Genomic DNA, 27,565 nt, shown 5'->3' on the forward strand with positions numbered 1-27,565 from the left:
CACTTCAGCAGTTGTTGTTTCCGCTCGCAGACATCTTGCCAGTCAAAAAGAGTCGATCTCTGAATGCAACGTAACAGGGAGGAGAGGAAAGATGGAAAGCTCCTAAAGCTTAGTTCCATAGAAATGCACGGATTATTTGTTGTTTTGTTGATAGTGAAAAACAGTATTGACCTTGTAGTTGAAAAAGGAGCCTCGTATAAGAATGACATTTCCTCCTATGGAGACTCTTTTTGACTGGAAAGATGGCAGCGAGTGGAAAAACCAACCGCTAAAGTGAGTTGTTAGAAACCTTTTTCAGTAAACTCTGTGTACATAAACAATGTTCTCAATAGAGAGCCAAAGTCACGCCCCTTCCGGTGGACCTCATGGGACCTAAACTCGGAAAAAATATGAACGGTAGTGAACGGGGAGAGGCAAATAATTTTTTGATCCCGTTTGAATCGAGCCATGGATTACAAATATGATGTTCGTCAATTTAAAAGATAAGTTTTCAACCGAAGAAAGTCTCAGTTAGCCGTAGGTTTGTCGTAGTACCGCTTAATTTTGTGTGAAACCGTTCAGTGAACTACATCTCCCAGTGGACTACATCTCCCAGTGAACTACATCTCCCGTCTCACGCTAGCTACCTCACCCAGCTTGATGATCGGCTTGCTCGCTAGCTAGCTAGCTTAGCTCTGTTCCACAACACATGTAACGTTATCGTACCTGCTGTGTTTTATCCAGTGAAGTGTTTTCAGCAGAGAAGCAAAAGAACAAGCGAGATCCTCTGCTCATTAGAGTAACGTTACATCCCCGGTACTAGACACAGACAGACAGACAGACAGACAGACAGACACACAGACACACAGACACACACACACACGGTACGATACACACAGACATCGTAGCTTCAGCGAGACGTCATCCATGAAGTTTGTAGTCTTTCTAATTACGTATTTTCACAGTCTTATACTTCAACAGTTTAACTATAAACGGAGACTTTCCTCGGTTGAAAAATAATGTTTAAAATTGACGAACATCATATTTGTAATCCATGGCTCAATTCAAACGAGATCAAAAAATAATTATTATCTCTCCATTGACTCTAGTTCATACTTTTTCGAAAGATAGGTCCCATTGGCCGGAAGTAGAAGGGCGGGACTTCGGCTCTCTATGCTGAGTTCATGAGTAGAGCCCCTGGTGATACTTGGAGCAAAGTCTCATGTTGTGTCGAGCCTTCTTAGTGGTTTAAAAATAGCTATTTTGATGCGATCGTAGTAGTGCCCCTAACTCTCCCACTCAAAAGGCCATTTGACCGAAAAACGAGCATACGGTAAATCTTAAAAGTGGCGCTTCTGTCCTAAATACGCTTTTAAATGAAAGTTTGACTCGGGTACATTCACAAAAAGACCCGAGGCTGCATTTGGGCGAGACTTTTACGCTTTAAGTCTCCGTCAAAAAACATTTGGCCCAGCTGATAGTTTGTAACTAGGAGCTGATTGGCTGTTGAAACAGCGGACGTCCCTTACGTTCTAACACCAGCCTCTGGCGACTCGACCAGCCAAGTGGCGGGCGATGACGTCAGCCGGCTCTCTCTCGCCGCAAATCTTTGGTCTGAACTGGGCTTTAGGACACACAATAAAGAAGTGCGGTGCGTCGCGTGTGTGTGTGTGTGTGTGTGTGTGTGTGTGTGCGTGTTTCCTTGAGAGAATGGAGGTGTTTTGAAGAGAAGGAAGGGAACTCACAGGGATTACCAGGTAATGTTTGGTCTTCAGCTTGTAACACAGCGAGAGGACAAAGCACTGCGCGTGCTGCTGGCTCTCACGGATCAGGAACATCCTACACATGAAATATGCAGAGGAACAATTCAGATCGCACTTTCTTAACATGCATTTTCACACGGAAACGCACTGTAACACACTGGGCAGCGATTAAACCTTAACCCTAAGAGGCCCGCCTACATTACTGTCTTCAGGAGGCTGTGGCAGGCCAGAGTGAAGATACTGGTGTCAGATGCAACTAGACGACCTAGCTTGTCAGGAAGGGGGCCTAAATAATGCTTAAAGGTCCCATGACATGGTGCTCTTTGGATGCTTTTATATAGACCTTAGTGGTCCCCTAATACTGTATCTGAAGTCTCTTTTATATAGACCTTAGTGGTCCCCTAATACTGTATCTGAAGTCTCTTTTATATAGACCTTAGTGGTCCCCTAATACTGTATCTGAAGTCTCTTTTATATAGACCTTAGTGGTCCTCTAATACTGTATCTGAAGTCTCTTTTATATAGACCTTAGTGGTCCCCTAATACTGTATCTGAAGTCTCTTTTATATAGATCTTAGTGGTCCTCTAATACTGTATCTGAAGTCTCTTTTATATAGACCTTAGTGGTCCCCTAATACTGTATCTGAAGTCTCTTTTATATAGACCTTAGTGGTCCCCTAATACTGTATCTGAAGTCTCTTTTATATAGACCTTAGTGGTCCCCTAATACTGTATCTGAAGTCTCTTTTATATAGACCTTAGTGGTCCCCTAATACTGTATCTGAAGTCTCTTTTATATAGACCTTAGTGGTCCCCTAATACTGTATCTGAAGTGTCTTTCCCAAAATTCAGCCTTGGTGCAGAATTACAGCCACTAGAGCCAGTCCCACAGTGACCTTTCCTTAGGATGTGCCATTTCTGTGTCTGTAGCTATTGAGGAGGAGAGAGGGGGGGGCAAGGTGGAGGGTGGGGGTGTGGCCTTGACCAACTGCCACTTTGCTCGATTGAAAGCCATGATGTCTCTCTCTCTCTCATGGGTTGGCCAAATTCTCTGGGCGGGCAAAGCAGAGAAAGGGGAGGTAACCTTGCTCCTTATGACCTCATAAGGAGAAGATTCCTGATTGGCCCATCTGAGCTTTCATTTTCTCAAAAGCAGAGCAGGATACCCAGGGCTCGGTTTACACCTATCACCATTTCTAGCCACTGGGGGACCATAGACAGGCTGGGGGAACGCATATTAATGTTAAAAAACCTCAAAGTGACATTTTCATGCCATGGGACCTTTAAGATAGGCTAAACTGTGTGTGGAAAACTGGCATGGCCATTTTAAAAAGGGGTCCCTTGCAGATATCTTGCACAAATCTCCAAATGTCAGAAGGCTGAGAACCAAAATCACAGCATGGATGTCTTTTTATGGGGGTTCTCCGAAGGTTAAATGATAATCAACTCAACCCATTAAAGTCCCTCCAGAAAAACGAGATTATGCGATCGCACAATTCAACGCATAATCTACCAAAGTCTGCATATTTAAGCGGGGGTGGTTGCATTTTTTTCAAATCCACCGCACTTTCGCCGCATAAATTGCAGATTTCCGCACCAATGCGGGGCTTGCATGATTTCATAATCCAAAAAAGTCCCGTAATATATCTTAGCAGAAAGTTGAAAAATGTTGCGTTTGCTTCACACAAGAGCAGCCATTTTCCCCTGTTGCCATGGGAACGTTATGAAGCGACGTAATTACGCAACGTGAACATCATCGTAAAGCAGGGTGTTGGGGGATCACTTTTTTTTCTCTTTTTCATCTAACTGCAGTTTTTGCAAGTTCCCACAATTTCATCGCATAAAATTGCATAAATATTCCATCACATTTTTTAAGAAAACGTGCCGCATAATCAAGGATTTTTGCCCGCAACAATCACAAAAAAAACTCTGCATTTTTCTGGAAGGACTGTAAAGAATTTGAAAAGCCACAGATGAATCTTTCAGGAAAAATAAACACAACTAAAAAAAACAAAACAAACACACACAGTGAGAAAAGGTCTTTACCCATCGACCAGGCCCTGCTTTTCTATCAGTCTCTGCGTTTCCTTTCTGGACACACCACCGTGAAACCACGGCTGGGTCTTGTGGATGGCTACAAACAAACAAACAAACAAACAAACAAACAATATAAAGGAAGTGAGCAAGCACATAGAGGGATTTATTCCAGAACTACAGAAGCCCTGCTTCAGGAGCCGGTCTCCTCTCGTGTGGACTTACAGGACGGCCTGGCGCCAGAGTTTACGTTGGGGAGACTGCACCTCAGGGCTTCTCTCCTCTGCGTCCGTAAAGAGAAAAGACAGGAAAGAGACACGATATCAGACGTCTGCGGAGGCGGTTTGCCGTATTTTCCGCACTATAAGGCGCACCGGATTATAAGGCGCACCTTCAATGAATTATAAGGCGCATAGAATAGAAGATACTGCAGTCAAACGTCTGACTGGGGTTGCGTTATGCATCCACTAGATGGAGCTGTGCTAAAGGGAACGTCAACAAAACAGTCAGATAAAGTCAAACTCTATTAAGCGTTCTGACAACTCCGTTCACTCCCATGGTAATGTTGTTAAGGTTAATGAATGTCATGCCCATATTGCATATCAATCGAATTGTCTGCTCATTGGCTAAAAAGATAGACGGGTCTTAAAGCATTTAAATCTAAAGTGGTCCGAGAAAATGTCGACCTGACATTGTCATCGGCTCGTCCGCTTCCATTGGCCATATCAGAGGCAAACCTGAACGATTGGCTAATATGAGCTACCAATCGAAAGCTTAGAAGCTAGGGCATACGATGACGCCCACATCGATCATGTAGCAAGCTGGGCAGAGAAGCTAGCGGCGATGACAAGTGCGGGAATGGAAAACTGTTTCGCATTTTTCCGTTGTCATTCGGCCAGAAACTTCAACATTGTGAGGCGAACAGATCGTTTTGGAATATAAAGCTTGGATATTACATTTCCTTGGACTCTTGTGGATTTATGAAAATCAAGTTTTGGGCAAAATACCACTTTGTTGCTGACAGGACAACGAAATCAGGTATGGATGCACTCTCGACACCTGCGCAGATTACGGCTGAATTGTTTTATTGTAAATTGTTTACTTTGTAACAGTTGTGTAACTGCTATAAATCATCGTAAGCTTTGTATGTGGGCTTCAATTAATCATTAGAGGCTAAGCTTTCAATTGGTGTGTCGCATGGCTGTATATTTTGAATATTTAATGCTTTAAGGTTATAAAAACGCGAATGAGTGGAAGTTTTATCGAGGTTACAGCGACGCAGTGTCCCTTCAACGTGACAGTGATCCGAGAGGTTGATCCATATATAAATATATAATGCGCTCCGGATTATAAGGCGCACTGTCGTTTTTTGAGGAAATTAAAGGCTTTTAAGTGCGCTTTATAGTGCGGAAAATACGGTACATCCCTACTACTTTGCCTTTAAAATCTGGATCTTTTTTTTTTTGTAGGTTGGACCATCATTTGTATTGTTAATGAAATTGTACCAAATATGGTTGAATCGGAATTTTTAAATGCAGATATTAATATTTAACATTTAAAAGAAATCCTAGGGCAGTGTATATATATATATATATATATATATATATATTTTACAGATGGTCCGATATCGGTATCGGCTCCGATACTGCCTAAAACGCTGATATCGGTATCGGGAAGTACTGGAGTTTATGCACCGATCCGATACCACGTAATAAAGCCCTGAAGAAAATCTACGTTAAAGTAGTTTATTTATGGTATTTTTCCGTTATAACTGACTGTCAAACTGGAGAATAAAAGAAAGTTCTGGGGCGTTCATTGGTTGTCTTTGTTCATGTTTTACAAAGAGTTTAACCTGAGCCAGACTGACAACAAAGATAGAAATAATATCACATCCATACAGGGATAGTAGTATACGGTTAGTAAACATAATAAAATATATGACACACTGGTATCGGATCGGTACTCGCTATCGGCCGATACGCAAGTTCAGGTATCGGAATCGGGAAGCAAAAAACGGTATCGGGCCATCTCTAATATATATCAGCCAAAACTCATTCTTTTAACATAAACTTATACTTACATGCTGCCAAACTACTGTCCCTCCTGTAATATATATATATATATATATATATATATATATATATATATATATATATATATATATATACACACACATATATATACACACACATATATATACACACACACACACACACACACACACACACACACACACACACACACACACACACACATATATGTATATATATGTATATACTCTTAAATACCGATACATATTTATACTGCATCCCATCTGTACATATCTCAACTACTTATTTTTAAGTAGTTTATAAATAAGTTTACTTATTTTACTACTACCGATTTTGCTTTTACTTGTGTATTGTTTAGTTATTAAATGAGCATTGTTGAAGGTTTTTGAGGCCTAAGATTTTCATTGCCAACGACTACTTGTTATTGTTGTGGGCATGACAAATAAAGACCATTATTACCTTATCTACCCCTTTCTGTTTCGATCAATGTACTATTTATATTACCACTACATATACAGTATCTACTAGTACATGTGTACTTAATAGCGAGTGATCCAGATTTAAAAAATACATGTCATGTTTAAAGCTTACCACGTTGAAAGATGTAAGAAAATATTTTACATAACCTTTTCCCAAACCATTCAACTTCCATGACTTCTGCAGGTTTTTCCCGACCGTATGAACTCTGTCATAAACAGGACTGATCCTGTAAGCGGATCTCGTCTAGCCGTGCATGATTACTGCCTCTTTATCAGTCTTTTTATTGCTCACCCTCTTTTCTCCCTACCAGCTCTGCAGCTAGGCCTCTTCCTCCCTCCCTCATCCATCCATCCATCCCCCATCCTCACCCTCCAGGCTTGTCCCTCCTCCCTCTCTGCGCTCTGGGCCTCTGTCGGGTTCTCGATGACCCGTCCGCCGGCCTTCCCTGAGAAGTCCATGGCCACCAGGCTCGCCTCCGACTTGGACTGCTCACACAGCGAGACAAACGGCGAGTGTAACAGCAGAAACGTGAGACGGCGCTACAGAATGATTTCATGATTTCTGAATCTGGTGATCTCACTTTGTCATCGGGGAGTTTGGTTCCTTCCAGGCTCCGCGGGGCCGACTTCGACAGCTGGTAGTTGCACTGAAGCTGCTTCCCGTACTGATCACACACAAACAAAATAAAGAGTCAATGATTTCACCGTCCGTACTCGGGCTGCAGCTACACTGCTAGGTTTCAATAATGCGTTATGAGACAAAAAACGATAAGAAGGGATTGAAAACCTTGAACAGTCTGAAAGCGGACGTCCAACACGTTCGTATCTGTTCGGTCTCGGCACACAGGATCTTCAGGTCCTGGGTACGGATGGGATTTCTGAAAGGCTGCGCGCAGACACACACACACGCGCACACACGCACGCACACACACACACACCACCCACACACACACACACACACACACACACACACACACACACACACACACACCACACACACACACACACACACACACAGACAGACAGACAGACAGACAGACAGACAGACACGTCAGACAGTTCTTCGACTGTTCCCGACACAGTGTTCTGTCTGGTTTGAGGACATTTTTCTGCCGTCTCTTTGAAGCCCCGAGGAAGTGGTTACCTTGATGCAGAAGGTGAAGTCTGCAGGCGCGCCGTACAGTTTACGGCTGTTCACCACAGTGTACACGTTCAAGTCATCCAGATCAGCCACATACTGCAGGTGGCGAGGCTCCTGGACACACACACACAGACAGACACACTTAAAACGATTGAAAGTCTGGGTTCTGTTTTATAATGCAGAAGTTTGACGTGACTCGCTGACCTTGGAGGAGCCTTTGGTGGAGCAGTAGAGTCCCGAGCGGCGGAGGAAGAAGTAGACCTTCTTCCAGGCTTTCCGACTGGACTCTTTGACCTGCAGGAAGCCCTGAATCTCTGGACACGTCCCAGACTTCAGCAGGTTCTGAGGAACACAACTCACAGCTCAGTGTTTTTGGCTTGCATTTGCCCCTAAATATTTAGCCAATGTATGCGTTTTATTTTAATACAAAAATAGTTGAAAATCAGACTGAAAAAAAAAGAAAATCTATTCAAATTGTATGCTGTTGTTGAGACATTTTTTAAAACTAATTGACGGATGATTTCTGAGCTGTGATCATCACATGAGGGTCATTTTATGTGTACAGGGCTGGAAAAAAAGCTTTAAAATCAATTTGAACGGCTCTAGTGCTGAAATGCTTCGAGGATTGATGAATTAGTTGATCACCAGAAATGAATCGCAAACTAGAAGCTAACCTGACTAGGGCAAAAGCGCATTTTTTATTTTATTTAAAAAAAAAAAATTTAAATCGGTGTGATTGAGGCTCCTGATTGAGGCTCCTGATTGAGGCTCCTGATTTCAGCCGGTTTACCTTAATGAGCTCTGACGATGTCATCCCCTTGCTGACATCTGCGCTGTCGGAGATCATGCACTCTGGGAAGAAGAGCTGAGAGACAGGAAGGACAAGGTTGTCATTAAAAAAAGAAATCCTCATTTACAAGACAAAGAAGCAGCTTCTGCTGCAGCCTGCGCTGCTGTCACTTCATCAGCAGGATTCTGCTTAGGACCGAGATGATCTAAAACACACCTGGAAGGACTCCTGCTCCTTTGTTTAACGTGTATTTAGAGGCAACGTAATAACTTAGGCCTCCTGCACACTGGCTGCGCGGCATGAGCGTGTCAGCTGCGTGGCGTGTCCGTTTGTATTTCGGCGCTCATGGTAACAGGTTCGAGCTTGCACACTTGTCTGCGTGACACACACATCTCAGGCGCGTGCACGCTAGAAATATGACCGACGCCTATTTTTCACGCGACACGCAAGCGCGTTGGAAGCGAAATAGAATACGGAAAGATGTTTATATGTCATTTTGACAGAAATGACTTCAGTTTGAAAGTCTCGAGGTTTTCACATAAATGCAGATATAGATGTAATAAATTTTTTTTTATCTATTTTCAAATATTGCACCCGTCAATACAGAACGGAATATTCTGGAGCCTATTTTGCCGCCAATACTGCCGACGTTGTCTTTACTGTAATCAAATCAGTATATATTTATGTTTAACATGAAGTATACTACTGCTTGAGTGCAGTAAATTTCCACAACTCTCTCCCCATAGGTCGAACAAGGGTGATCCAAATCACGCAGCAGCCAGTCAGGCTCGTTTCTGGTGTGCAAAGACATAGAAAACGCCACGCAGCCGCCACGCAACACAAACGCAACACAAACGCAACACGCTCACACCACGCAGCCAGTGTGCAGGAGCCCTAATAGTTCAGGATTCTGCTTAGGACCGTGATTATCTTGAATACGCAGATGAAACACACCTCGATGCTCCCTTTTTAACATAAGCGTTAAGTAAATTTATGCAAAGTTAAGCCACATATGCGGCTGTCTCAGAGGGACACAGAGATCCTGCTGGTATCTTTGTTTGCATACGCAGATCAAAATGGCTCCGAGTGTGCAAATGACTCTAGAGCTGAAGTGTAGACTGACAAAATGAGTCGGCAACCATTTTAATAGTTGATCAATCGTTTCAAGCCCAAATAGTGAAATAAATGCCAAACGTTCTCTTGTTCCAGCCTCTTAAATTAAAACGGTTTGTTGCTTTCTCTTTCAGAAAATGTACCGTCAACAGTTTTGATCACTTTTGAATCATTTAATCAGTTAAAAGTGCCAAATATTCCTTCATAACGACTTCTAGATCGTAAGGATTTGCCGCTTTTCTTTGTCTTCGTCTTTGTGATTGTAAAGTGAATATCTTTGGGGTTTCAGACTCTTGGTCAAACCAAAAAAATACATTTTAAAAAGGTGCTCTAAGCGATGTGGCACGTTTTTTAGGTAACAACATTTTTTATTGCAAATATCTCCTCACTATCTGCTAGCTGCCTGTCTCCTGAACACACTGTAAAAAACATCTCCTCACTATCTGCTAGCTGTCTGTCCCCTGAACACACTGTAAAAAACATCTCCTCACTATCTGCTAGCTGCCTGAACACACTGTAAAAAACATCTCCTCACTATCTGCTAGCTGCCTGTCCCCTGAACACACTGTAAAAAACATCTCCTCACTATCTGCTAGCTGCCTGTCTCCTGAACACACTGTATAAAAATACTCCTCACTATCTGCTAGCTGCCTGAACACACTGAAAAAACATCTCCTCACTATCTGCTAGCTGCCTGAACACACTGTAAAAAACATCTCCTCACTATCTGCTAGCTGCCTGTCTCCTGAACACACTGTAAAAAACATCTCACTATCTGCTAGCTGCTTGTCCCCTGAACACACTGTAAAAACATCTCCTCTACTATCTGCTAGCTGCCTGTCTCCTGAACACACTGTAAAAACATCTCACTATCTGCTAGCTGCCTGTCTCCTGAACACACTGTAAAAACTTAAAACATCTCCTCACTATCTGCTAGCTGCCTGTCCCCTGAACACACTGTAAAAAACATCTCACTATCTGCTAGCTGCCTGTCCCCTGAACACACTGTAAAAAACATCTCCTCACTATCTGCTAGCTGCCTGTCCCCTGAACACACTGTAAAAAACATCTCCTCACTATCTACTAGCTGCCTGTCCCCTGAACACACTGTAAAAAATATCTCCTCACTATCTGCTAGCTGCCTGTCTCCTGAACACACTGTAAAAAACATCTCCTCACTATCTGCTAGCTGTCTGTCTCCTGAACACACTGTAAAAAACATCTCCTCACTATCTGCTAGCTGCCTGTCCCCTGAACACACTGTAAAAAACATCTCCTCACTATCTGCTAGCTGCCTGTCCCCTGAACACACTGTAAAAAACATCTCCTCACTATCTGCTAGCTGTCTGTCCCCTGAACACACTGTAAAAAACATCTCCTCACTATCTGCTAGCTGCCTGTCCCCTGAACACACTGTAAAAAACATCTCCTCACTATCCGCTAGCTGCCTGTCCCCTGAACACACTGTAAAAAATATCTCCTCACTATCTGCTAGCTGTCTGTCCCCTGAACACACTGTAAAAAACATCTCCTCACTATCTGCTAGCTGCCTGTCTATGGAGCTAAATCGGGGCCAAATGTTTTGTTAATTGGAAAAAAATATATATAGTTGAAAAACTAAAGTTTGAAATTAAAAATTTAAGTTTTGGTCAAAACTTGGAAAAAATAAAACCATGTATTCAAACTAAAAATAAGTGTACCAAGTTTTCTTTCAGTTTGAATAAAATTTAGATTAAATTCTGGAATTATTTTGAATAACTTATAAATTTTCATTTTTCACTTTTATATTTATTTTCAGTTCCACATTTCATGTTTTCAGATTCAAAACTTATTTTTTTTACGGTTTCAAATCTTTTTTTTTCGGTTTCAGATCTGTTTTTCACTCTCAGATCATTTTTTTTCAGTTTCAGACTTTTGGCCCTGATTTTGCTTGGGGGGCGTGGCTTCAACTCAGAGGGGCGTGGCATTATGAGTGACAGCCTAACAAAGAAGGCAGAAGACTCCTCTGTCATGTTGCCTTCAGGAAATGGTGTTACTGTGACAACTATGACTGAATGCTTTCTATCCACTATATACATGTGATTTTTACTTAACAAACTGATGCCAGTGACAAAGTTCCATTTAAAAAATTGTTTTGGACAACACATGGTACCAATTACACTATAAGAGCAATAAACTGTGCCAGATTGTGCAGTTCAGCAGGAACAATGACTTCTCCCACTTCCATGTATGACTTTGAATGTAGCACCACAGTATTCACTGGCAGTCAGCGTAGCGTCTGCTCTGCCAAGGCAACCTGCTTACGTACAGGTAAGACATGTGAAAGATATTAGCCTTTTTCAATAGATACTTTGAGACATTATCCCCGCAGTGGCATTTTTTGTCATAACACATAAAGGGAAAATAGGTGGACAGCTGGAAATGAAGCATCACTAGCACTAACGTTAGCTTCACACTAGCTGGTGTTTTTACACTAATTTCAGTGTCCAGCTCAAGTTTTTTGACTTTAACGTGTAGTGGTCTTTGTTAACCTCTGTTTGTCAGAATGACCATAACTCGACAGTGGCTGCCTGCAGCCGTACAGAGCCTTATAAATGTAAAACTTTATAGATAACTAACATTGCTAAGTTAATAGTGTTACCTTTTCATGGTTAGTTTAAACAACATGTCCTGGTCTGCTTTGTTAATCAATCAATCAAAGCTTTTATTACGGACACACACTGTCCAGAAAATAGACAGTAAGACATACTACAAATACATAAAAGACAAGTTAGTGTATTCTGATACAGTTAGGCTGTGGTAGAAGCCTTCAAAGTTTGCCCACTTGGCATATTTTGTAAGGCATAACTGTCATGCTGTTACATGTAACGTTAGCTATGTGTAAAACATACTTTATCAGGCCAGAGCATTAATGTAAAGTCATATTTGTCTACTCTGTAAAAAGAGACCTTCTTCAATGCAGCCACTGTCGAGTCATGGTCATTTATAAAGACCACTACACCTTAAAGTAAAAAAAACTTGAGCTGGACACTGAAATTTGTGTAAAAACACCAGCTAGTGTGAAGCTAACGTTAGTTAATGCTAACTTTAGTGCTAGCGATGCTTGATTGCCAGCTTTGTCCAGCTGTCCACCTTTTTTCCCTTTATGTGTTAATCACCAAACAAATGCCACTGCAGGGATAATGTCACAGTATAGAAGTATCTATTAAAAAATGCTAATATCGTTCACATGTCTTACCTGTGGGCTGGTGCCAGTGAATACTGTGGTGCTATAAGGCATACATGGAAGTGGGAGAAGTCATTGTTCCTGCTGAACTGCACAATCTGGCACAGTTTATTGCTCTTATAGTGTAATTGGTACCATGTGTTGTCCAAAACAATTTTTTTAAATGGAACTTTGTCACTGGTATCAGTTTGTTAAGTAAAAATCACATGTATATAGTGGATAGAAAGGATTCAGTCATAGTTCTCACAGTAACACCATTTCCTGAAGGCAACATGACAGAGGAGTCTTCTGCCTTCTTTGTTAGGCTGTCACTCATAATGCCACGCCCCTCTGAGTTGAAGCCACGCCCCCCAAGCAAAATCAGGGCCAAAAGTCTGAAACCGAAAAAAAATGATCTGAGAGTGAAAAACACATCTGAAACCGAAAAAAAAGATTTGAAGCCGTAAAAAAAATAAGTTTTGAATCTGAAAACATGAAATGTGGAACTGAAAATAAATATAAAAGTGAAAAATGAAAATTTATAATTTATTCAAAATAATTCCAGAATTTAATCTAAATTTTATTCAAACTGAAATAAAAATTGGTACACTTATTTTTAGTTTGAATACATGGTTTTATTTTTTCCAAGTTTTGACCAAAACTTAAATTTTCAATTTCAAGCTTTAGTTTTTCAACTATATATTTTTTTTTTCAAATTAACAAAACATTTGGCCCCGATTTAGCTCCATACCTGTCCCCTGAACACACTGTAAAAAACATCTCCTCACTATCTGCTAGCTGTCTGTCCCCTGAACACACTGTAAAAACATCTCCTCACTATCTGCTAGCTGCCTGTCCCCTGAACACACTGTAAAAAACATCTCCTCACTATCTGCTAGCTGTCTGTCCCCTGAACACACTGTAAAAACATCTCCTCACTATCTGCTAGCTGTCTGTCCCCTGAACACAACGTAAAAACATCTCCTCACTATCTGCTAGCTGTCTGTCCCCTGAACACACTGTAAAAAACATCTCCTCACTATCTGCTAGCTGTCTGTCCCCTGAACACACTGTAAAAACATCTCCTCACTATCTGCTAGCTGTCTGTCCCCTGAACACACTGTAAAAAAAACGGTCTCTGTGGACAGCCCAGGCTCCACAAACGCCAACAAAAACAAACTGGCCAACCTGCACCACCAAACATAACAAGTTCCAGCCAATAACAAACAAGAAGGATTTGGGGGTGGGGGGTTAGTGCGCGGAAGGGAGGGGGAGGGGACAGGATGAGGAGGGAGGGAGGGGCGAGCTAGCCTTGTTTTGTTTGACAATACTTTGAACGTCAATAAGAAGTGACGTCACCCAACATCGCTTAGAGCACCTTTAACGCATCACCTCAAACTCTGGCCTTTATTTGAACTATTATTTTGGCATTTAATAGACTGACTATTAGGGGGAGATACTACAGGTGAATAGGGTAAAACTTTCACTAATAGATAAAGTGAATCTATGATCAAATTCGCCTCTGGCTGGAAGCAGTGTGGGCATACTTTATGGGGACACTAGTGGGAGGTTCATCAAAACCAGTTATTAATGTGTCATCTTAGTTTAATAGCACCAGATCTGAGGTCATAAAATACCTGAGGTGTTAAGGCAACGTGTCTGCATTGGCACGCAAACCTGCCACTCATTCATTTTATTCGTTGTTATTCAAAAAGGCAGGGATGGACTTTTGTTCTGTCTCTTGTTGTTTTGAAGCCATTTTTTCCAGAGCATGTATTACTGCATGTTTATGAGCTTTGCTGCTGCGTACCATTGGTTTCCTGAAGAACTCGTACTTGGCGTAGTTTTTGCAGAAAACGAACCTGGTGTCGCCTTTCAGGGACCAGGTCGCCTGAACCTCCAGCACGACCTCGTGGTCCTCCAGACATCTCTCTGAGGAGACAGACAGCAGAACGTTTTTAAAAGCCATTTCACACCGTTTGGTTAAGGTTTTCTTTTTGTTTATTGCAAAGCACAGTGGTACCCAGGCCCAGGGTGGGGTGGAGCTCCAGGAGAGCCCAGTTCTCCTGGTCGCTGCAGTGAGCCGTCTGGACCAACATGTGGCACACCTCTCTGGCTGTCGCTGCCCGAGAAACCCACACCGAGCGGCTGTGGCTGTCCTCTCCGTACACCTTGATCAACTGATGGAGAAGAGGAGCAAATATTCAGGATCAATTTCAAAATACCAATACTGTCAAAAATGATGTAAGAATGAAGGGGTGCCATCAATCCAGAGGTGGGCTTGTGAGATGGCTAGGGTGGTGGCGTTTGAAAAAATGTCTATACTAGAAAATAGGGAAAGCAGCTGAACTTTCTGGAGGACTCCTAAGAAGCTTTGTGCTGCGGAGAGATGTGTATGATGGGCTCATGGTGTTGTCATTTATACATATGTTTACTTTGGTTTATTCTTTATTTTGTTAAATGGTTTGGAATATTGTAAATGTAAATGGACTGTGTTTATAAAGCGCTTTTATAGTCTAGTCGACTACTCAAAGCGCTTTTACATAGTACAGGAACCATTCACACACATTTGTTGGCGTTGCGAGTTGTAGGTTTTGTGTTTTGTAAAAGAATTCAAAAAAAAAAAAATTGTTAAATCACAAAAATAATGTCAAAAATTTACTAAAAAATGTATTTTTCATGAAACCAAACCCCATATATTTACATCCAGTACTTCTCTCTCTATATTTAGCAGTTTTTATCATTTGTGTCAGCCTCCTAGAGCTAAAAAAAAAAAAATAACTGTGTCCCCCAAAGGACACATTATAACAGCGCTATATAAACATGTGATTGATATCTTTGTAAACTGAATATCTTTGGCTTTTGGGCTGAATTTTCTTACATTTTACCGTTTCTAATTTTTTTTTTTTCTTTTTTACCATTCAGCAATTCTCTCTATATACTGTATAGTAGTTTTTTTTATTATTATTCGTGTCGGAGTCCGCCATTCCCAGGCTGGATTCAAGTTGCCTTCACAAGAATATCTGGTATTCATGTGTTGTGAAGAGTAATCAAACAACAACAGTTCCCCCACTGGGAAAATTCCCCTAACAACTCGAAACAACCAAAAGTCGGAAACAACTTGATTACATTAACATATTCTCATGTGATTCTATGTAATTCCTCAGTGAACTCTGAATTTTAAAGTTTTTGAATGAATGAGCGTAAAAGGTTGAAGCAACGCAGGTTTTAATGTGAGTAACTGATTTCACAACATACTTTTCACAGCTGGCTTTGGCATTGCATCAACATGTGTACGCTCAAAGTAAGACGCCAAAATGTGAGTCAGAGAACCTGTCAACTTCACTGCCAACGCAGACACAGTCAACCCGTATCGAATAGGCCTTGACACTTAAATTCTTCCTAATTTTAGACCACAGGTTTCATGTCTTACTCTGTGCGACATAAGCTGTCTAGTAAACAAATAAACGCTCCTATCTTCCTGCATTCTCCCTGTCTTCTCTGCATCGGTTCAGGATAAAGATCGGATTAAAGAAGCAGCCGCGCGTGTTGGCTGTCTGCGTCTCGGATGCTGCTGCGGTGCTCTGGCTGCAGGTTATTCGAGGGTCAGGGCGTTCTTCGGAGCACGCAGCTGTCTGACACAACGTCTGGATGCAGCAAACCAAAAAGAAAACAAACCTGCCCGACCAGAAACCTGCAGGAGGCTGTCAATCCGCAAGTCCTGACTGGTTGGGCGAGTGCCGACGTCAGTCAGGGCAAATAATGTGCGAGTATCAACCAGGGGAGGCTTTACGGGGGTGGAACATTCCTTCAGTGGGAACCGCACAGTTTAATATCTGGTCAGTCCGCTTCTGAGAGCTTTTTTCTTTTCTTTTTTTGTTATTAAAGAGCAGGGGGGGAGTTGGAGGAAAATAGTTCTGTGCTTGGGACATGAAGCGAACAACGCGTGACAACAGTGGAGATCAGATCCAAAAACATTCAATACTTAAAAACACACTGTAGCAGCATTTCATTTTGGGCATGCAATCTGAAATTTAATCTGCTGATCCATCCCCAAACTGATTTTACAGCTCACAAGGCTTGCTGACCTACAACTAAACACATGTTATTGCGCGTGCCAGCAGCAAAAGGCACAGATTTGCAATCAACATCTACATTATCATCATTCAAAAAACATTTTAAAAAAGGCCACTAAATCGTAAATGTCTTAAGACTTTTAAGATCTTAATTCATTCCATTTCGTACATTTACACCCTATTTTTTGCTCTCTTTTTTTTCAGACTTTCATTGCTGCTTAGTGTAACTAGTGTTACTCAGAGGGGTGGTAGGGTTAGCCTTAATTTTTGTTTTTTTTTAATAATGTGTGAATAAAAAAATAAATAAACAGAGCTACAATTCTAAAATAGGTGGTGATAGTAAAGAAGACATTGCTTCTGTGGGGAAGTAGAGTTTAAACTAGTCACTCTAATAATTAAGAAATGATTTGTGTCATTTTTAAAGCATAACTTTGGTTCTCAAATGTTAGAATTCTTGTTTTCATGAGAATTATGTCGATAAACTGAATATGTTTGGGTCCTGGACTGTGAAACAGATCACCTTGGGCTGCGAGACAAATCAAAATCTTACAGACAAAACGATCACTCGATTAATCAGGGAAATAATTGGCTGATTAATCGATAATAAGAAAACGTGTTTGTTGCTTGTTTGTTTGCATTCAATCAAATCTGATCAAACTACAGCCACACAGTCCCTCTAAAAACACAATCAACCGACACAGAGAAGAGTGTGGCACGGCGACATGCTGCTGTAATTACAGACATGTTTATCCTGGCAGTGTTTGGGAGCCAAAATAAGGCAGCGCTGGCATGGCAACACTGCTTTCCTGTCACTCACAATCATGACTGAGCTTTAGGTGCACCATCAGCAACAAGTTAAGACACAATTAAAGAGATCCACCTGCCAGACCTACAGCTCAGGCAGGTGTGATGGGATTAACATAGTTTGCGTGATTTGCCAAAACACATAAATCATAGTAGAGGATTAAGCTGGCGTTGTTCCGTGTTTTTCTTGCCGTCAAAAAAATGGCATGACAAGATCAAAACCAGCATTGTGTTGGTCCGTCGTTGTGTCTCTGTCTGTGGCTTTCAGGTTCACAAAATATAGTTTCGTTTTTTTTGTTTTGTTTGTTTTTAAAGAGAAATTTCCTCAAACAGCTGGTCACTGTAGTTTGTATTAAACATACCTGCAAACTCAGAAAAGCGACTAGTTTGCAGGTATGATTAAAGGGGAATTATGCAGGTTTTTTTAGCTTAATTTACCTTAACTGAACAGCTTCGGAGTCATTGGAATGGTTACATGACTTTTTTTCGGGTTGAATGGTGGTCGTCTCGTGATGTAATGAATTGCTTCACGGCACCGCACACGTACGCACCATTCAGGAACCGGCTAACAAGGTAGCGATGGAGTTTTTAACACTACCGTCATGGCTGAGCCGGCAAAAAAGAAGCAGAAAGCTAGGAAAGCATTGTTGGAGGAACAGAGAAAGAGGAAACGGCAGACTGACCGAGAGAGGACTCATCCACAAGTAAACATCGGAGCTGCCAAAATATCTATTCTAAAGCTGTAGGGGGGGCTCTATAGAGAAACCGGTCTGCAAAAAGTGAGAAAAGAAATGGCCAAAACTGCATAGCGCCACTTGAAGCGTCACTCATACAGGAGGAAATAGCACATTTGTTGTGGACTATTTTTAGTAGCGGATTAATACACATTTAGTCTTTTCATGGGATTTGTTGACAGTTAGAATAAAACAGAATTAGATGCAAAGATTAATCAAATAATCAATTAGTTTAAATTAATTGTCAACTGTTTTGATAATCGATTAAATCGGTTTGAGTGAATTCTCTGATGTCAGCGTGTTAACTGTGAATGTTCTAGTTTCTTCTCTCCTCTGTGACAGTAAACTGAATATCTTTGAGTTGTGGACAAAACAAGACATTTGAGGACGTCATCTTGGGCTTTTGGGAAACACTGATCCATATTTTATTCATTTTATAGACCAAACAACTAATCGAGAAAATAATCCACAGATTAATCGACAATGAAAATAACCCTTAGTTGCAGCCCTACACAGAATATGGCCAGACTTATCCTTTAAATGTGTATCCAAATTTGTATCTAAAATGAAGTTTGAATTCTGAGCTCTGACCATTTTATTTAATCTTTCACACATATCAGAGCGGGCAAATCAAGTGGGTAATACATATATTGTACTGTGTTGTGTTGTAGTGCTTGCTGCAACATTTGGCCACTCAATTGCACACGGACTACAAATGAAAATAGGCACATTTACACTGAGGGGGAAACTGAAATGTTAATGAATGTGCAAATGGGTTTCAGGGTTCGACATAAGCAATGACCCGATGGCCCGTGGCCAGCAAAAAAGCTTGTCGGGCAAGTTGATTGGACAGTCGCTAAGCCGTTCGGGCCAGTGGCATTGTGTGTGCCTATCACAGTCACGAGTCAGGTTGGTGCACACTAGCAGGTAACGGTAGCCTAAAAATGGCCACTAACTTCAACAGGTTTAAAGGCCAATGAATACAAGTGAGTTTTAAGTCGTGATTTAAAAATGTGAAGGCTGACATGCAGAGGCAATTCATTCCACAGCCTTGGGGCCACGACTGAAAATGCTCCATCTCCCCAATTTTTGAGCCGCGTTCTAGGGGGCAACAAAGAGTAGCTGGTCAGCAGACCTTAATGACCTCAGAGGAGCGTGCGGCTTCAGTGGTTCAGCAATATAAGCTGGGGCTTGACCATAAACATACTGGAAATATAGCCTCATTCTGTCAAAAGGTGTTATGTATAATTATAAAGCTTGTCAGTAACTTATGTAATTCATTTATGTAATTTATTTATGAATTGTTCGAAAACTTCAATTATGAAATTAATGTGTTTTATAAAATGTGAATATATATATATATATATATTTAATAATAATAAAAAATAAAAATTTGACTGAACAGACCAGAACAGCTCATGTTTGCCAATGTGTTTTCATATATATATATATATATATATGTTTGTGTTTTTTAGAGTCTGGAATAGAGGATTGTGTATGTATATATGTACCGGATATCTTTTCAATAAATTTCAATAAAATTCTGGCCTTGCACCTAATTTAAATCAAGCATTACTGTTTACTAACTAGGACTTATTAGAGTGCAAAACCAACTAAACTGACTGAACTCATATTTGTAGATGCAGAACAGGCTTTTTGTGTGTTGTTTGGATAAATCATTACAACGTAAACCTCTTTTTTTTACCGGGTCAGTAAATTTATACACAGGGCCAGTAGGGGTGGGGGGGTGGATTATGTTATAATAATATATATGTTGGACCCTGGGGTTGTAATGTAAAAAGGAAACCATAATGGTGAAGTGAAAGGAATCAAAATGGTGAGGTGACTTCCGACTAGACAATAACATGAAGTATGACACAGCCTTCCGTCCCATATTAGGTTCCACGACTGAAAACTTCAAATCTCATTTAAAGACCCACTTTTTTTTCCCCACTTGCTTTTAATGCCGTTTGAGGCTGCCTGGCTTCTGTCAAGCCACCTCCCGATCTGTATTTTTATTCCCTAAACTGCTATTTAAGCCATTGCTGATTTAATTCATTCTTCTAACTTCCCTATTGTTGACCTTGGTTTTACCAGGCACGCTGTTTTGTATTACATTTTGTGGTGTTGTGTTTGTTACGTACTTTTTTTTGTTCATGTAGCCTGCTGTTGTTTATCTGTGTATCCCCTGTATATGCCCTGCTTGAAAAGCATTATGGGTCAACTTATGCGCTTTTAAATGCGCTATATAAATAAAGATGACTTGACATCTTACAGCTACAAAATACACTGCAGCCAGCCGCCTAAAGTCTGGTGCGTCCAAACTGCAGTCTGTACATTCATTAAACCCTTTAAGGCTCTACAGACTTCAGACTTCAGCTGCTTACTAACGAGGCTTTGAACTCACATGTTTGTTAGTCGCCGGTGGAGGAAGTGAACTGATGAGCACTGGAGACTTGGAGGGGCTGCACAGCTCTGGAAACGGGTTGGGTATCGCCGGGACAGAGGAAGAGAACGACTCGCCGCCTTTCGCCCTGGAAAAAAAAGTGACAGAAATGAAGAAAAGAACACAAAAACACGGTCAGAAGAAAGTGACAAATGATCTTATCAAACATTCATTTACAACTAAATGCCATTAAAGTATAAGTCTGGAGATCTTCTATAAACGTTCTTATTTTCAACAAATCCCAGTAAAAGACCAAGACAAGGGCTCTTTTGTACGAACGTCGGTGTATTAGGGCCATTATAGGTCAAAAATAATTATAGAGCCGAGGGAGGGGGGGGGATATTCTGAAAAAAGAATTTCCTAAGTTAAAGTCGTACATTTACGAGAACCAAACTTGAATTTCTATATAATTTTTAAAGCCATAAATAAAAAGTAAAAAGTTCCTGATGCACAAAAGCCATCAATATGCAAATCAGTAGTTTCCTTCTGAAGTGGCCCAATTCACAGCAATGTCTTTTCAAGTCAGGATGCTTATGTGCTTATGATCAGGGCTCAGAATTAGCACCAGCCGCCAGCAAAATGCTGGTAAAATATGCAAATGGCGGGGTAGATTTCCTTTACACACCAGCCAAAAAAGTAATGTTAAACTACGGACTAGTGAAGGGAATCGATGAATGTATGGGTGGGAAGTTTACTCCGTATTTACCTGAATTGGCATCAGTTTTTTGCATGTTTTACCCCTCAGAAACACTGGATTTAAACATGCATATTCCTTTTAGATGTGGAAAAACAGGGATAGCAGTGAAGAAAGTAGAGTATAATAAGTATTTCCTTATTGCAATGTATAATTTGCTCATGCATACACAGCTTATACACAGCAAGCAGCGGCTTCTGTGGTGTGATGAGGTTGAGCCAACCTTGCAACGTGAAGCGATGGAGTTTCTTGACAACAACAACAAAAAAAACACTATTTTTTTCTGGTATATTTCTCACTTTAGTCTGAGAGAATTTCTGACTTTTTTCCTCGCAAATGTATGACTCTATAATATCAGAGAATATCTGGTTTTTTTCCTCTCTCGTAAATGTGATTGTTGTTTTGGAAATGTATCACTTTAATATAAAAAATGTGGAGTTTTTTTCTCCAAATGTTACCCTCCCAGGCTCCGTAATATATTTATTTTGTTACCAACAATGGCCCTTATATTCCATTGTAATTTTGTGTATTGGAACTTTAAACGGACAAGAAAAGCTTCCTATCTTGCCTTGCCTTAGCTGAACACTGCTTCCATTTTGTTGGATAGTCAGAAAAACAAGCCAGTGTCCAGATAATAATGTTTTACCATTTATTTGGCAGCATTACTATTGAAGTAATGACCTCATTACATAAAGAAAACACTGCTTTCTTTGTCTTCAGGGCAGAAGAAAGAAAAAGGCACCACATATATGTGAAGACACAAGGAAGTGAAACAGAAACTTGATACAGTGTAACTCTAACAGCAGAGCACACAGTCCCAGCCCACTCGACAATCACACTTTTATGACTTGTGTCTTTAAGGCTTTGAGACAGTTTCTAGTTGTCTCAACAGAAACTGCTTTACACGTCACACGACTTTTGGCCTGAGCTTGAGTCATGACTTGAGTCAATACCCTCCTTAAGAAGACTATTGACTCACGCCCACTGTGTGTGCACGCTGCATGTTGGGCAACCCGCCCAGAGTGAGTAATGCTGTCTGTGTGCACGTTCCTGTTGATCGTACCTAGGGCTGCGCAATTAATCGCAATTTATGCAAAATATGTGTCAAACCATTCTAAAATAAAGTATTGTGGTGCTGCGGAGATATCCTGGCCTACAAATCGTATCCTACAGACTAGAGAAAAAAAAAAAAAATCTTTCTTTGGTACAGATCTTTGCAAAAAAACAAACAAATCACACTTCAATCTTTTTTTTTTTCAATGAAAATGAGAATGATACAAAAATGATTATTCCCTCCAGTATTGTGAATCATATCGCAAATCGCAATATCAGTCAAAATAAACGCCATTACTGTAGATATTTTCCTAATATCAGCCCTAATCGTACCTGTTCAAGGTGATCCTGATGGGCAGGGAGCGCCGTACGGATGGCGAGTCGGCTATCAGAGGAGCCAGAGTCAGAGTGGAGCTCCCCAGCAGCGTCTCTGCTCCTCCAGACGTCTCCGTCATCTCCGAGCCCTCGAATACTTCCGTCCAGGGACCGGCCACCTCCATCATGTTACCTGAAGGGGAAGGAGGACGTCCGAAGTTTAGCCTGTTGGCATTAGAGCTACAAAGATGAATCAATATATGTCAGCTATTACATTAATCGCCAACTAGGTTGATTATCCATTAATTGGTTTGAGTCATTTTTATGAAAAAGAAGTCATAAATTCTCTGATTCCAGCTTCTTTAATGTGAATATTTTCTAATATTTAGATTTTTTTCACTCCTCCTACTATAAAAGACAAAAAACCCTGTCTTCTGGACACTAGAGCTGCAAAGATTAAATGATTAGTTGATTAGTTGTCAACTATTAAATTAATCGCCAACTATTTGGGTAATCTGTTTGATCATTTTTTTATTTAAAAAAAAATATCAAAATTCTCTGATTCCAGCTTGTTAAATGTGAATATGTTCTAGTTTCTTCTCTCTGTGACAGTAAACTGAATATCTTTGAGTTGTGGACAAAACGAGACATTTGAGGACGTCATCTTGGGCTTTGGGAACACACTGATCCACATTTTTCACCATTTTCTGACATTTTATAGACCAAACAACTACTGGATTAAACAAGAAAATAATCGACTATGAAAATGGTTAGTTGCTGCCCTAATTAACATAACTTTATAAATCAAGAAAACTAAATGTACATTACTTTGTTCTGGTACATGCATGCAGTGCATAAAGACAATATGCAGACTACATGCTTCCATCATTCACTTCTTTTAAATTAGTTTTTGAACTGAAGGTAATGTGTTTTATATATAAATAAATATTATTTGTTTTCTTTTATTACTTGTCGTTGTTTCAAGTTGTTCAGTGTGTAGCGGTTGTTAGTCATTGTCATTGTTTTATTGTTAGTTTCTACGTTGAACTGTTGTATAATGAGTTTTTTTTTTTATTTCTTTTCTTCAAAGCCAGAAACAAGGTCTGCAAATCTGCATCGGTTGCACTTTATTCAAATGTAACAATGCCTACATGTCAAATGAATTCATAACATATTCAGACCAAACACACGCAGTAACAGGTGTTGTTATCATGTAGTGTAAGGTACGTGTGTAGAAATTCCAGTTTGTAATATTCCTCTCTGGCTCTGAGCCACGAAAAGTCTATTTTTAGTGACGTAAGTGTGACTCAACTATGTTGTTTTCCTCCTGGCTTAATTTGTTATGGAGTTTAATGAGTTGCAGTTGTTATTGAATCATTAATGCGATTGCGGTTATCAGGACCAGCCCGCTCTGAGGCAGCAGCAACAACACAAATACTGGCTTCAGATAATCCGCTGCAGATCTAAAAGATTCACTACGGATAAAGTTTGATACCGACAGTGAAGTTGAACATATCAGATATACAGTATGTTGACATTGGAACGTTCTTCTTAATAATGATAACATAATATTTCTTTCATTTATATCACCGAACCCTACATCAGATGGCATCTAGTATGCAGCAGGGCTGCAACTAACGATTATTTTCATCGTTGATTATTCTGTTCATTATTTCCTCGATTAACCCAGTAGTTGTTTGGTCTCTAAAATGTCAGAAAACTGTGAAAAATGTGGATCAGTGTTTCCCAAAGCCCAAGATGACATCCTCACATGTTGTGTTTTGTCCACAATTCAAAAGATATTCAGTTTACTGTCCCAGAGGAGAGAAGAAACTAGAACAATATTCACATTTAACAAGCTGGAATCAGAGAATAAAAAAAAAATGACTCAAACCGATTATCAGAATAGTTGACAACTAATCAACTAATCATTTAATCTTTGCAGCTCTAGTATCCAGAAAGACAGGGTTTGTTGTCTTGGTATTACCATGCAGATCATGCAGCATATGTGAGGAGAAGAGTGGCAGCCTGCAGGTTTAGAGACAGACACAGTGTTCTGATCAGGTGAGGACGCAGAGAGAATCTGAAAATATATCCTTTATTACACACACACACACACACACACACACACACACACACACACACACACACACACACACACACACACACACACACACACACAATTAGCTTTTCCAAACACAAAACCCCTACATGAAGCAGTTAGTGGTTTAAAAATCTCTCCCAATCAGGTGTACATTTCCAGAGAATGTCTAATAAAGGGTCCGTAAAAGTGTGTAAACAGGTGTACGTGTGTAGAAAGGAGTCTAAAGACGTTGGGCTGCAACAAACTGTTATTTTCATTACCAATTCCCAATTCTGTTGATAAATCATTTCATAAAAAAGATGATTTTCAAATGTTAGAAAACTGTAAAAAAAAATTAATAATAATAAAAAGACCATCAAATGTTCCAAGAACCCAAGATGACATCTTCAACTAGCTTGTTTTGTTCTGCCAACAGCCTACAACTCCAAACATATTGATCTTATTGTCACAAGCAACAAATCCTCACAATCTAGAAGCTGGTGTGAGTGATGATTTGCAGTTTATTGCATAATAAACTGACTAAACATGATCAATAAATCATTAAAATTACTGTGAATACATTTATTTTAATTTGTTTCAGCATCATAACTGCTAAAACAAAGAGCTATAGTTATCTAACTTTGTTTTAAATTATAACAAATACTACAGTAATACGCTACAGTATATAGCAGGTCAATGATAATAAGGGTCTCCTGAATATGAAGCACCTGAGAAATTATATTACACATGCTCGGGGCGGAAACACTTGATAGACTAAAACCCCACAGACTAACGCACACCCTGTGTGCTGAAATAACTGCTGTGAAGGAATACAAATCCACCTTAAACACTTTAAAGTTCATGTTAAGAAATGTTAAATTACTCTCATATCTCTGTCACATTTTGCTTCTCATATATGTAAACAAAAGATGGAACAGACTAACTCCTGGATGTTTAAAAAGCCTAAAACCTAAGCAAACACAGGAATAGTCAAAGCGCCAAAACCTCATACTGAAACTAAATAAAATAGCTCCCCCTTCCTCATTAAAGCTCTGTCGACATTAAGACACTTTGATTAAGTTGACACTAACACAAAGACAAATTCGGCTAACTTCGGCTAAAACATCTCTTTGTATGAACTTTATATTCGCGGTTAAAGGCAGCCTGCACCTGTTTCTGCTTGTGCTAGCTTGGTAGCATCTCCGGACAAAACAGCAACGTTGCCTACCTGTAAACGCTGAGTGGTCGATGGGCAGGTTTCAGCTGTCTGCCATCGTTTAAATCCCAAAATGGGATGCTTTGTTAGCTTAGTGTGTTTGTTTTTTCTTCTTCTTTATGCGTGGCACACAAAAACGGGATGCCGTGCCACTACTAAAGCGGCAACAACATTGAGTGAAGAGGTAGCTAGAGGAAGGGCGGAGACTGGCCGTAAGGTGTGCACGGTAAACCCGCCCTCCCTCTCTCCCTCACCGAGGCCGATGGAGCCGTTATAGTAGGTCCGTGGGTTCAAATATGAGTTCAAATATGAGTTCAAATACGAGTTCAAATATGAGTTCAAATATGAGTTACTTCTGGGTTCATGTGCTTTTCATGTTAATTCAATGGAATTCCATTGCTAGGCAACAGCCTGGCCCCTTGTTAACTCCCTGTCAGTAGATGTAATTCATACCAGTGGTGTAGTCTACGTGATACGCAGGTATACGCAGTATACCCACTAACCTTTGTATTCGTCCTTCGTGTCATGGGACTTGGTTAGATTATTTACATTTTTTATTAGCTTGTCCAAACGCGTTCGTGTTCGTGCCAGTTCACGTGAAATTACATCACACAGTACGCGAGGGTCACCGGGGGGGGGGGCAAAATTACGAGTCCCACTATGGCCAATATGTCAATGCTATGGCCACGCCAAGACCCGCCCTACGAAGCAGCTCGATTGGTTAAGGTTAGGGCTAGGGCTAGGGGATTGGTCAGGGGATAGGACCTGCATGGACGCCTGGCCAATAGTAGTGTGTGAACGCTATTGAAGGGCGGGTCTTGGCGTGGCCATAGTGGGATTCGTTATATCGCCACCGGGGGACCCGAAGCTCAACGCCGGGTGGCCAGGCCAATGCAACAACTGAACGGGTCCCGATTTCCATATACCCACTTAAAAATGCCCCATGACACATAACAACATAACTTTGCATTGTAATTTTGATATATTCTGAATTGTCATCTGTGTTTTTCTTCTTCACATAGGCTAAATAAAGGTATTTCCACCGCCCAGACCCTCCACTATGAAATGCCCCCCACCCCAAAAGGCCCAATCTGGCCCATATATAGGCTACAGTATAGGCTCATACATATATAGTACAGTATACCCACTACAATACATCAATACATTAGACTACACCACTGATTCATACTGCAGCAGGAAATCAACTTGGGGCCATTTAGATTGTTTATGTTTACAACACTGTGAAATGGTCTTCACTGGTGGAAAGTAACTAAGTACATTTACTCAAGTGAGGTACTTGTACTTTACTTTCCATTGAGTATTTCCATAAATGCTACTTTATACTTCTAAAGGCACCTATAAATAAAATGCATTATTATTATTATTATTACTTCACTTCAATTTAGAGACAAATATTGGACGAATAGGGAAAATAAATGAACTAATAGATATCACCATGAAACTTCTCCAGTTGATCACTTACATTAGGACAAGATTTTTTTGTATTACAAGTTTTCTGAAATGTTATTTTTAAATTTGCAAAACAAGGCACTATCCTATTAAATATGTGCTAATGTGCATACATTTCC

At 40.4% G+C, this 27,565-nt stretch overlaps 1 protein-coding gene across 4 annotated transcripts; it reads right to left on the reverse strand.

Moving 5' to 3' along the window:
* Positions 1-1,392: 1,392 nt before the first annotated feature.
* grb7 (growth factor receptor bound protein 7) lies at positions 1,393-26,315 on the reverse strand. Of its 4 annotated transcripts, none has more exons than XM_039789399.1 (15): positions 25,989-26,315; positions 24,665-24,705; positions 22,696-22,870; positions 20,577-20,703; positions 14,579-14,735; positions 14,366-14,487; positions 8,238-8,312; positions 7,652-7,789; positions 7,451-7,561; positions 7,094-7,192; positions 6,888-6,971; positions 6,676-6,792; positions 4,002-4,059; positions 3,789-3,876; positions 1,393-1,818 (listed from the first exon to the last, which is right to left on the reverse strand). In XM_039789399.1, the coding sequence occupies exons 2-15, from the start codon at positions 24,681-24,683 to the stop codon at positions 1,512-1,514; spliced, it is 1,677 nt and encodes a 558-aa protein (XP_039645333.1). In that variant the 5' UTR covers positions 24,684-24,705; positions 25,989-26,315; the 3' UTR covers positions 1,393-1,511. The 4 variants fall into 4 exon arrangements, with proteins under 4 accessions (XP_039645333.1, XP_039645332.1, XP_039645334.1 ...); XM_039789398.1 differs by having other exon boundaries at positions 1,394-1,818; positions 24,665-24,773; XM_039789401.1 differs by having other exon boundaries at positions 1,725-1,818; positions 3,770-3,876; positions 24,665-24,773; positions 25,989-26,308.
* Positions 26,316-27,565: the final 1,250 nt, after the last annotated feature.

This window comes from Perca fluviatilis, chromosome 21 (assembly GCF_010015445.1).
Source record: "Perca fluviatilis chromosome 21, GENO_Pfluv_1.0, whole genome shotgun sequence".
NCBI classification, from domain to species: Eukaryota; Metazoa; Chordata; class Actinopteri; order Perciformes; family Percidae; genus Perca; species Perca fluviatilis.

Excerpts from the sequence above, each read along its gene's own strand:
- grb7 (XM_039789399.1), bottom strand. Across the intron at positions 20,704-22,695 it reads ATCAGGATCACCTTGAACAG|GGCGAAAGGCGGCGAGTCGT; the intron begins GTACGATTAGGG and ends TTTTTTTTCCAG. Across the intron at positions 7,562-7,651 it reads CCACCAAAGGCTCCTCCAAG|GAGCCTCGCCACCTGCAGTA; the intron begins GTCAGCGAGTCA and ends GTGTGTGTCCAG.